The 12,036-nt window shown below is 45.1% G+C and overlaps 1 protein-coding gene across 1 annotated transcript in view; it reads right to left on the reverse strand.

Annotated features, from left to right (window-relative positions):
* The window catches only part of raph1a (Ras association (RalGDS/AF-6) and pleckstrin homology domains 1a), a 107,213-nt gene that overhangs the window by 77,111 nt on the left and 18,066 nt on the right, over positions 1 to 12,036 (reverse strand). The window contains exon 2 of the mRNA XM_056289389.1: positions 2,658 to 2,739. Within this exon, the coding sequence (XP_056145364.1) occupies positions 2,658 to 2,693 (36 nt within the window). The 5' untranslated portion in view covers positions 2,694 to 2,739. The remainder of the gene's footprint in view (positions 1 to 2,657; positions 2,740 to 12,036) is intronic.

The raw sequence follows: 12,036 nt of genomic DNA on the forward strand, positions 1-12,036 counted from the left end.
ACATAGAGTGGCGTGGTCCAGATATAGGAGCAGAGCAGATGAATACTGTGTTCTATTTTGGTTCCAATAGAAACAAACAGAGAACCAGAAGGAGCTCTACTCTACTGTTGTCTTGGCTACCACCAGTCTACCAGTAACACAAAGTTAACAAAGGGTTGCTAAAACTTCGCTGACACTCAACAACTAACTTCCAGTCTTCTCTTTCCAAATTCTAGTCTGTTGACCTCAGTAGTGGAAATAGTTGGTTCGAACAACACACTGTATGACACAGGTTAATGATGCAATTAGGCCATTGTAAATCCATCCATCCATCCATCCATTATCCAAACCACTTATCCTGCTTTTCAGGGTCGCGTGGATGCTGGAGTCTATCCCAGCAGTCATTGGGCGGCAGGCGGGGAGACACCCTGGACAGGCCGCCAGGCCATCACAGGGCCATACATTCACACATTCACACCAAAGGACAATTGTGTACGGCCGAGTCACCTGACCTGCATATCTTTGGACTGTGGGAGGAAAGCAGAGCACCCGGAGGAAACCCACGCAGACACGGGGAGAACATGGAAACTCCACACAGAGAACGACCTGGGATGACCCCCAAGGTTGGACTACCCCGGGGCTTGAACCCAGGACCTTATTGCGGTAGGGCGACCACACTAACCACTGCGCCACTGTACCGCCCAATGCCCAATTTTACAATGGCCACGCTGGCCATTGTAAAATGCAACTAAATTGTACTGGTCATCAATCAAAGTTAATTTATCACAGGCAGTCAAATATTTTCTCAAGGACAGCTCAGTGGGATGGACCCTTAACATCATAGGGACATGCTTTATGTTTAAACAGGCTTTAAACAGGATTTATTTTTAAAGGATGGTCTCCATACTACACACCACACTACCCAACCCACCCTGCTCACACTTAATGTGAGTGACTAACAATGAACAAGCAGGCAGGGGTTTGATGTCTTGCTCAAGGACACTACAGCTGAATGCATGGCTGCTGACGCACACTTTAGGGCAATATGTGGCCCACACATTCCCCTTAAGTGTGCATCAGCAGCCATTGTGTGGGTTGAATTTGTGACTTTCTAGTTCCAGTAAAGCCTGGCTAAATTTACTCGGCATGATGCGGTCTCATCATGCTAGCTCCCGCTACAATATCACATGGTGTGTGTGTGTGTGTGTGTGTGTGTGTGTGTGTGAGAGAGAGACCAAATATATACAATCCTTTTATGAAACATAATGATGTCCCAATTCTAACTGCACACTACACACTACACACACACGCGCGCGCGCGCACACACACACACATGCGCGCGCGCACACACACACACACATGCGCGCGCGCGCGCGCGCGCACACACACACACACCTTGGTTTTTTCAGAAACAAACCATTGGATCTTTATGGAAAGCCACACAGAAATTTTCCAGCTCAGCACTTTCAACCACCTCCATATTTCTCTGTCTCTTGGTGTCTACCCTCCTCTTAATGGCCCACATTTCCAACCAAATGATGTTATTCTAAAATTTTCATTTAGCTTATTTTTGCTGAGCGGTTGGGGATTGGGTGTCTTGCTCAAGTGCACCTCAGCAGTAGCTGTGAGAGTGCAGAGCATCTCATTGACATACTCGAGCCGGGTGTTCCCAGCAGACCAGAGATCTGAACCCGTTTGTGACCTTGCAGGCACAAGCCTGCTTTTCTTGACTGCTTCTTTTAAAGTGTCGAACAGGGTGTGCAATGTGGAGGGAACGGCTTTCACAAAAGATTCCAACATGCCATACAAGTAGTCTGGAAAAAATTTACAATTCATTTGCCAATTTCACAAAAAACCACAGATGAATGTGTATTCAATAAGAAGGACAGTTTGGTAAACAAAGGACTCCTAAGCTTAACACTAACCCATAATTTATCTTACTTTCATGCCCCCGATCAGTTTGTACTTTAGAATGAGAGTTATTTGTTCTGCAGGAGTGCTAAAATGAGTCACTTGCAATGTTAGCATTTCACTTTGAAACCCAATGGTTCAACATTGCGAAAACAAGCTAGCACAGGCTAATGGTTCCAATATGTTTCAGTAAGGAACGCTAATAACGCTACCGAGTTGTCCTGGGGTTAAGAGCAGACACGGTAGATTTCCCCTAGAAAAATGAAACCACAAAAGTCAACAAGAGAATTTATCTATATATAAAAATATTGATTAAATCCCAACCATTTATAACAAATGTGCCCACAAGAGGTAGGGTGGAATGAAATACTTTCTCTCCTGAGTATCAAGGAATTAGCACCAACCACATGTTTAAAATACTTGTAGTTAGTGTGGGATACAGCTAAACTTTGAAACATCCTGCTCTGAAGACGGTTTATTTTCCACAGAGCTCCACACAATTGGATACACTACAAAACAAAGAAAGGCTCACATACTGTACAAAGAACTGGGCGGATTTTCCCAGAATACAAGAACAGAACGGTCCAGACAAAGATAGGATTAATAGAAATGCTTTTAGTATTATTTTACAAGTGATGGGAATATAAAAATGATGTAACCCTAATTGGGAACTTGTGTGAAGCATCAAGACAAAAAAGGATTTCTCCATTTCTGAATGTGATTTTGATATATGGTATGTGACAAGGAGGCAATATGAAAATATTTACCTTTGGTCTGTTTCTACTGGTCAGTCCAGTTCTCATGCACAGAGCACAGGATGGAGAATGGATGTGGACCTTCCTTAGTCACCTTGGACCGAGAGAGAGAGAACGAAAGATCAATTAATTGTGACTGCACAGTTTGGTTAGGCGAACATAGCCGACATACCCATCACACATCAGTCCACTTTTACATAATAGGCCTGCTTCCTTCACACCGCATGAAATGCAAATCAAAGACAAACCGCCTTTGCTCAAAAAAAAATAAAAAATCAACTAGCATCATGACAGTATTAGCTTCCATCTGGTTTGGGAGTGCAGTTCATTTATGAAAAAGCTATGAGGTAAAGGTCAGAGCAACTCGGGCGTTGACAGGAAGGGTAAGCATGCAAATACAACATAGGGGCAACACATTCAGCCTGCTTTCCCTTCCAAACCATGCATTAAATATCATATAACACATCAACATTTGTCAATTAGAGGAGGTTAAAGCAAATCCACTCCTGACAGTACCATACATCCTGATGCATGCACTGGAGCCCCAGTTCTGGCAATGTCACTGCCACGCTGAATATTGTGCTGCGCAAGGACTCAAACCCTAAACCTGGCTGTTTCAGTGATTTCTTCCACTTACTGAGCTAACCACAGAATGGAAACCCTAACCCCTTACTGTCCCCCTCCAACAGAAAACACACACAGCATGGTATAGAAGGACTAATACAGAAACACACACACACGCCAAACAGCTGTCTTCTGCACCAAATGGCACAGGTATATGTAATTTAGCTACAACAGCAGATGACTCGTGTGTGTGTGTCTGTGTTTCTAACATGCTGAGTCGGCTGGATGAGTGTGGCCTAAAAATAACTGACAGATTGTAACATGGACACACTGCTGTGGGCTCTCCCTCGGCACCTCCACCTCTTTCCCTCGAACTCTTTACCTCGGTCTCTTTCATTTGTTTTCCAGTAACCATCTTGTTCCAACCTGTACGCTGCTGCCTCACCTGAGTTTGCTGACTTCTTACTAATCATACCGTCATACCCTGCTAATGGTACCTGCTTATTACATTGAATGCCTGTCCAATCAGATTCACTTATAGGAAAGAAAAACGGGGAAAAAAAACAACCAATAACCGTCTGACCATTACTCATGCTCTCCCTCAGAGAAAGACACAGAGAGAAAGAAATGAAATGTAGAGAGAGGAATGTGTTTTCATGTGCATTTGTGGTGTGTGTGTGTGTGTGTGTGTTTTGGACACGTCTGTGTTTCTATCACATATGACTTCATCTCCCCCACGCACCACTCTGTCACATGGACCAATATGCCCTCCAACCCCACACACAACTAAACAAGACACACCCAATTCCAAAATACATGTGTAGGTTTCACAAGCACAAAAGCATATTACAGACTTAACAGCTCTCATATGATCAGTAGCTGATGGCTGAAACAACAAGAACACTTTTGTTTGCACTGACACACACGCACACACGTACACACACACGGACACAGAAAGAAACTGTTTGCAAAATACATGTCAACATGCCAATATGTAAACACCTGAGTCACCACAAACCTTGACCCTAAATCTTATGTTTGGGTTCCTGTGACTGTTATGACATCATAGAAATTATTGTCTTAACTGTTATTTGTCCCAGAAGTGATGACTGATCATGCATGTGCATTTTCAGACCTGTCCTGCTTCACATTCATGCAGTCACACACAGTCCCCTCTGGGTATTGCCCAGTGCAACCTGCAGTCTCCAACTGTTGGCCAGGGGGCAGCTCCACTGGGACAGGTGGCTTCAGTGCCTTGCACAAAGATTTATTAAAGAAGTAGTTGTTGAAAGAGGGGAAAGTATTTGTTCTTCATTTTTCCCTCCTGCACCTTCCAAAATAAGTCTCAGGATTCAACCTGACAAATCTCCGGTTGGATACTGCCTGCTCTAAACGTCTGGGGTACAGCTGAGATCCTTCTAGGTGTTACTGATATTGTCCTGGATCAATTTGAACTAAAACCATTTAAATTAACATCATCTACTGGAGAATGTACATGGAAGACATTCCAAAAGCTGACTGCAGCTGTGGGCATTGATGATGTCTAAGCCATTTAATAATATATGTAAGACCTCACATGCTGCCTGCTCCAAAGGTACTCTGCACTCAATGTGCATTTATTGATAGTATTAATAGATTAAGGGCGGCATGGTGGCGCAGTCGTTAGCACGGTTGCCTCACAGCAAGAACGTCCTGGGTTCGAGCCCTGGGGTAGTCCAATCTTGGGTGTCGTCCCAGATCGTCGTCTGTTTGGAGTTTGCATGCTCTCCCCATGTCTGCATGGGTTTCCTCCAGGTGCTCCAGTTTCCTCCCACAGTCCAAAGACATGTAGGTCAGGTGAATTGGCCATACTAAATTGTCCCTAGGTGTAGGTGTGTGTGTGTGGGGGGGGGCTGTGTTATGGCCTGGCGGCCTGTCCAGGGTGTCTCACCTGCCGCCCAATGACTGCTGGGATAGGCTCCAGCATCCTCACAACCATGTCAGCAGGATAAGCGGTTCGGAATTGCTGGATGGATTAATAGATTATTGAATGATCTGGCACCCAGGGGAAAAACCTATATCTAAAATAAAATTTAATCTAGATTTTAAAAAATTATACATATTTAATTTTTTTAAAAATCTATCCATCTATCTATCTATCTATCTATCTATCTATCTATACACACACACACACATTTATTTATTTACTTACTTACTTACTTTCTAAGGTCTTGAGCAGTTTCAAATCTGGCTAGTCACCATTTGGAATCTATTGCAGACACTAAGAATAATCTTGCACTAAATTTTGTTTTGAATTAGTCTTTTGTTGTCTGTTTGAATTTGCTTCCATTTTGTGCATTTGGCTTCTGCTGACTGCCCTGCTTAATGTTTGGAGAGAGCAACTTGATTTCTTTCCTTCTCATTCAATCATGAGGTGCCAAGGGAAATTTCTAGCAGCTCTTATTGTGTGGCTATAAATATTCTCTTTGTCTGCTCTATTGGCAGGCCATCTTTGCTGTGGTCAGGCTAATTCTGATTGATGTGGTTATTTAGCCAATGCAGCTTAACCCTTGCACCTTCCACCCTAGGCAGACTCAGCCCACATTTACAATTAAAATACTTCCACAAGCCCTTGTGCAGCAACTACTGTAATTAAACTTTTTTTTTTTTGGAAAATTTTCCACCCTTTTTCACCCCAATTGTGCTTGGCCAATTACCCCATTCTTCCGAGCCATTCCAGTCTATGCTCCACCCCCTCTGCCGATCCGGGGAGGGCTGCACGCTACCACATGCCTCCTCCGTTACATGTGGAGTCACCAGCCGCTTCTTTTCACCAGACAGTGAGGAGTTTCACCAGGGGCACGTAGTGTGTGGGAGGATCATGCTATTCCCCCCCAGTTCCCCCTCCCTCCCGAATAGGTGCCCCGACCGACCAGAGGAGGCACTAGTGCAGCGACCAGGACATACTCACACCCGGCTTTCCACCCGCAGACACGGCCAATTGTGTTTGTAGGGACGCGTGACCAAGTCAGAGGAAACTCTGGGATTCGAACTAGTGATCCCCATGTCGGTAGGCAATGGAACAGACTGCCACGCTACCCTGACACCCTAATAAAACAACTTGAGTATAAAATTTTAGGAAATATTAGGTAATAGCATGCATCAAAGAAACCAAGACTGTCACCTTTTTGTAAAGATCATTGATGGCTCCTTTGCCCTCGTGGTGAATCTCCTTGGTTTTGAGTTGGCCATCTCTTTTTTTAAGGGTAGTGTTCCCTGTTTTGCGTGTTCATCCTCCCTTAGTAAATATCTTTGGCGTGCGTCATCCCACTTAATGCTGATGCAATGGGTCTCCTTCCCAGCAAAAGGATTGGGGACTCCTCTATTGCCTAACAGGTTGCATTAAAAGCCATTATGAAACAATCCAGCTGGTGAAAAAAGAGGTTTTAATAAGCTTTAAGTGAAAACAGTAGCTCCTTAGTCTGCTGTAGCTGTGCCATAGGTCACTCATAATCCATCCATTATCAGAACTGCTTATCCTGCTCTCAGGGTCGCGGGGATGCTGGAGCCTATTTCCAGCAGTCACTGGGCAGGCGGCAGGTGGGGAGACACCCTGGACAGGCCACCAGGCCATCACAGGGCCCACACACACAAACACACACACACACACACAGGGACAATTTAGTATGGCCGAGTCACCTGCCTTCAGGTCTGTGGACTGTGGGAGGAAACCGGAGCACCCGGAGGAAACCCACGCAGACACGGGGAGAACATGCAAACTCCACACAGAAAGGACCTGGGACAGCATGGGGTTCGAACCCAGGACCTTCTTGCTGGGCCACCGTGCCGCAGGGAGCCACAGACAGTTTAAAGTAGACATATGAATGTGGCTGGGTCTGTTGTCTCAATGGAATCAAAAAGTATTCTTGCAAAGTCACACAACTGTGAAATACAAGTTCACTTCAGCCCTGAGGGCGAGTGTGTTGTATGTGCATGCATGCACGTGTGCATATGTGTGTGTGTGTATATATATATATTTTTTTGCATGCGGTGCACTCCCACTTCTACTACTACTACTACTACTACTGTTGGCTGCTCCCATTAGGGGTCACCAGAGCAGATCATCTGTTTCCACCTCTTCCTGTCCTCTGCATCTTCCTCTGTCACACCAGCCACCTGCATGTCCTCCCTCACCACATCCATAAACCTCCTCTTTGGCCTTCCTCTTTCCTCTTCCCTGGCAGCTGCATATTCAGCAGCCTTCTCCCACTTCCAAAAAGTAAGAACATAAAATGTTTCATGGTGAGCTTACTGATAAACATTTTTGGCCAAAGCTAATACCTATTTTTAGCCAAGCTGTGTTGCAGTGACATGCACGTAGAGGAAAAAAAAGTTTGTAGCTTTTCTTGTGCTACAGATGACTAAAATGTAATCCACATCCACTATCTAGTATGTAAAGTGTATACAATTTGGTTTGTCGAGATAAAATATAATTTCTTTGCAAAGAAAAGCTAAAACTGAAATCATCATTTGAAAAAAAAAATGGAGAAGCAGCACTTACACCACTTCCCACTCCAACTCTATATACACACACACACACACACACACACACACATATATATACATCCATCCATTATCCAAGCCGCTTATCCATATGGGGTTGCGGGATGCTGCAGCCTATCCCAGCAGTCACTGGGCGACAGGCGAGGAGACACCCTGGACAGGCCGCCAGTCCATCACAGGGCCCACACACACATACAATCAAACACAATGTTGTGCTATCCCTTTACGTGATCCATGGGACTGTCCGATTACAGGACAAACCAGGCAGCAGAACCAGCACAAAGCGGCTGTGAAAGACCTTGTGGCTCTTCAGATATGCTTGATAACATCTGCCGTTTGGTGGACACTGGTCAGTAAAATGTTTTTTGTGCGGCCCCGGTAGAAATGGAACCGCTCAACTTTGTAGGGTTCGAGCCATGTGGTGTCCAATTTCTTTGCATGTTTGAATAAAACTAATTTGCTGTTTTGCCAACTTAACACTTTGCCTATCTAAACAACATCAACCTCCAACACACACACACACACACACACACACACACACACACACACACACACACACACACACACACACACACACACACACACACACACACACACACACACACAGGGAAATAAATTGTTTGGCTTGTCAAATGGGGTACAAGCCGCTTATGGGGATGAGCTTGAATCTGACTCAAAACAGATCAGAATAGATGGAATAAAACACAACATGGTGGGAAAAAAAGGGTTCAGCCCGAGGACACAAGGTTAAATATGCGGTTCTTTCTTTTGCCCCATCTCACTGCGTCCAGCTACAGTCCGACTATGGACAGAAGGAGACTATTTGGTGTAATGTGTAATCTGAACACATTAATTTGAATATGTGGCTATTTTAGGGAAAAATTCAACTTTACAAGATAAATGAGTGAGAACCCACACAGAGAAAGAATGACCTGCTCATGCAAAACACACACTGCACACACACGCACACACACACACTTCATCTTGTTACAGTAGAGCAGGTTATACTGCACAACTGTCATTAAGAATCACACCACTCTGTTCGCTCACACACACACACACACACACACGCACGCACACGCACAGCATCCTGTGCCCAAGAAATTAGCTCCAGGTCAGTGCCATTTCTTCCATTATTTAAGCCATAGGGCATGAAACCCTGAATATGAATATAAAAAATACGCAAATATGCATATGCACGCACGCACGCATATACACACACACACACACACACACACACACACACACACACACACACACGGTGCCGTGTCAAGCACTCTTATCTCATTAGTTACAGTGCCACAGTACTACCTGGTTACCCTGCCACTGGGGTGGAGACAAAGTGAAGGATGGGGTTAAGATGAGAAGAGCTGGGAAAGGAGGACAGTACAGCAAAGAGGGGTGAAGAGAAAAGGAGAGCAGGGCAGGATGGAGGACAGGAAAGGAGAGTAGTTCAGAGGAGGAAATTAGCAAGAGGCAAGTGAGAAGAGAGGAGGAGAAGAGACAGGTGGACTGAGGAGACCACCGTACTGAAACACACACACACCAACAAACTGTTACATCTCCAACAGAGGACACGGACAAGCCAGGGGAGGCTACTTGTTTGTTTGTTTGTGTGTGTGTGTGTGTGTGTGTGTGTGTGTGTGTGTGTGTGTGTGTGTGTGTGTGTGTGTGTGTGTGTGTGAGCACATGTATCTCATCATAGCATTTGAGATGCTGAAAGATTTTAATATTAAGGTTTTAAACAAAGTGACTCCCTGCAGGAAGCTGACAGAGATACAAACGCCAGATAGCTGGAACTGAATTATAGCCAACACCTTGGTAGTCCACTAATCAACATTAGGACCACTGTACCTGATCAAACACACCCACACCCACACACCCACACAAACACAGGGATCCCGTGCCCATGATGGAGAGAGAAACAGTGTATCCATCCATCTATCCATCCATTATCCGAACCGCCTGTCCTGCTCTCAGGGTCGCAGGGATGCTGGAGCCTATCCCAGCAGTCACTGGGCGGCAGGTGGGGAGACACCCTGGACAGGCCACCAGGCCATCACACGGGGCCGACATACACACAAATTAATAACTAGGGACAATTTAGTATGGCCGATTCACCTGACCTACATGTCTTTGAACTGTGGGAGGAAACCGGAGCCCCCGGAGGAAACCCACGCACACACGGGGAGAACATGCAAACTCCACACAGAGGATGACCCGGGACGACCCCCAAGGTTGGACTACCCCGGGGCTCGAACCCAGAACCTTCTTGCTGTGAGGCGACCACGCTAACCACTGCGCCGCCACAGTGTATCCACACTTTCTCATTTCACACATTTCAACATTTGCTGAGCGCAGGACAGACCAGAAACCCCAGAACTGAATTCAGCTCGCTGTATCGACACTTCAGCCTTTAACAGACCACATTCAGCTCAAATTAGCCTACACTGGATCCTTTAACAGACCAACTTTAGCTCACTGTACCAATCCTTAGGCTTTCAATAAACCATTGTACCAATCCTTTGGATTTCAAAAGATTACTTTTATCCATAGTAGCAGTATTTCCATCAGTGTTTTGTTCCTACAGAGCGTGAGATGATCACCAGCCACCAACAAAATGCAGGTCAACCGGCAGCTGAGGTTGCGGTAAAAACATGCTTTGTTTCCCCCCCATTTACATTTCTGTTTCACAGTGTGAACAGCCTATATGAGTGCATTCAATACATATTCAGCTGAAATTAGAGCCATTCTTTCCTCTGTAATAATACATTCTATTTCAAAAAATGGCGATTGCTGGTCATATTTGGATTTGATTCTAGTTTGGATTGTGGAGTAGTTTATAGTGCCACCTGTTTCTATTCAGGTTATTCTTCTACTATACTAGCCTATTTTTCACGGGGCTGTGCCAACAGTGTCTAAACACCAAATGTAATAAGTCTTTAGACGTCTTCAGTAAATTGAATATGTGTAATTATGAGCATAGAAATGATAACAAGCACAACCAAGCAGGTGTTCCATCTTGCCTCCCTATTCAAATCAAACCCTCCTCATTCATCATTATGGGCGGTCACTTGGGGTCAAGTATGACCGTCCTCCCTCTGGGTTCTCAGGTGGGCGTAGAGGCCAATCCTGGAGCCGCATGATGGGAGGACACCTGCACGTGACAGCTTTTTACGTGGAGTGGCTGATGCTCCTGCAGCCACCACACGGTCCTTGGCAGGGGGTGGCCAGAGTCCAACAGCATTGAGAACCAAGACGGTTGAGGACCACCCTCTGTTGCAGCCTTCATCCACCTTCACTGCCATTGTGACCTGGAGACATCTTCTGCCAGTTCCGCCATTGAGGTCTTTGTTGGATCGCACTTCATCTGGAACTTCCGCCTTGACCTATCCACTTTTGGGTGACCCTACCAGCAGCCAAGCTCCAGGTGGCATAATAGCTCTTAGGATCATTGATACATGCAAGCTTCTCCACCATGGCAAGGTGGCGATCCAGAAGTCTCATGCACATACACTGTCACACACAAACATACACTTTCAAAGTAAAAGTACACACCCCCAAGGCATTGTGTCCTAAGTCTCACGTGACAAGGAGCAGTTGTGTACAGTTGTGCCCCATGACCAATGTCAAAAAGACAGCAAATGGGTTTTCTGGACTAAAAGGCATTACATAAAAGGTATCTTAGACCTAGGACGACCTATGTTTTATTGCATTAGAGCAGTATATGAAAAAATTGGGCCTTTAAGAATACGAGAAAATGTGACTTTACCAATCAGAATACCAATCAGTTTCACTGTCCCCACTTTTTCGAGCACAACTGCATTATTCTCCTGTTGTCTGCTGGGTACTGTGATGTAGCCCATTTCAAATGATGGAGATGAATTTTGTTTTAACACATCAGCACAGAGAGTCGACAAGGAATCACAGTCACATTCAAATGCACCGATATAGTATCCATCCAAAATATAACATCACTGACTCATTACTGTGCACAGTGTTGTTGCTGGCACAACACTGTGTGGTGCATTGGCAAAAAAGCAACGTTCCCCAACCAACCTATCACATCTCTGCAGAGACTGTTTACCTGCATGCTGAATATCTCCTCTAAAAACCTTTGAATGAATGGAGGACATATCAGCGAGCGGTTCAGCAAAGGGGTGTTTTTGAGCTTGCCTGACGCTTTGAGCTCTGAGACGAGAATAAGCAAATGTTTTTTTGTGTTCAGTATTCCTGTGTAAATGTGCCATGAGGCACAAATCGTGTATCGCCTCATTTCACAGGT

The sequence above is a fragment of the Lampris incognitus genome, chromosome 11 (assembly GCF_029633865.1).
Source record: "Lampris incognitus isolate fLamInc1 chromosome 11, fLamInc1.hap2, whole genome shotgun sequence".
Taxonomy (NCBI): Eukaryota; Metazoa; Chordata; class Actinopteri; order Lampriformes; family Lampridae; genus Lampris; species Lampris incognitus.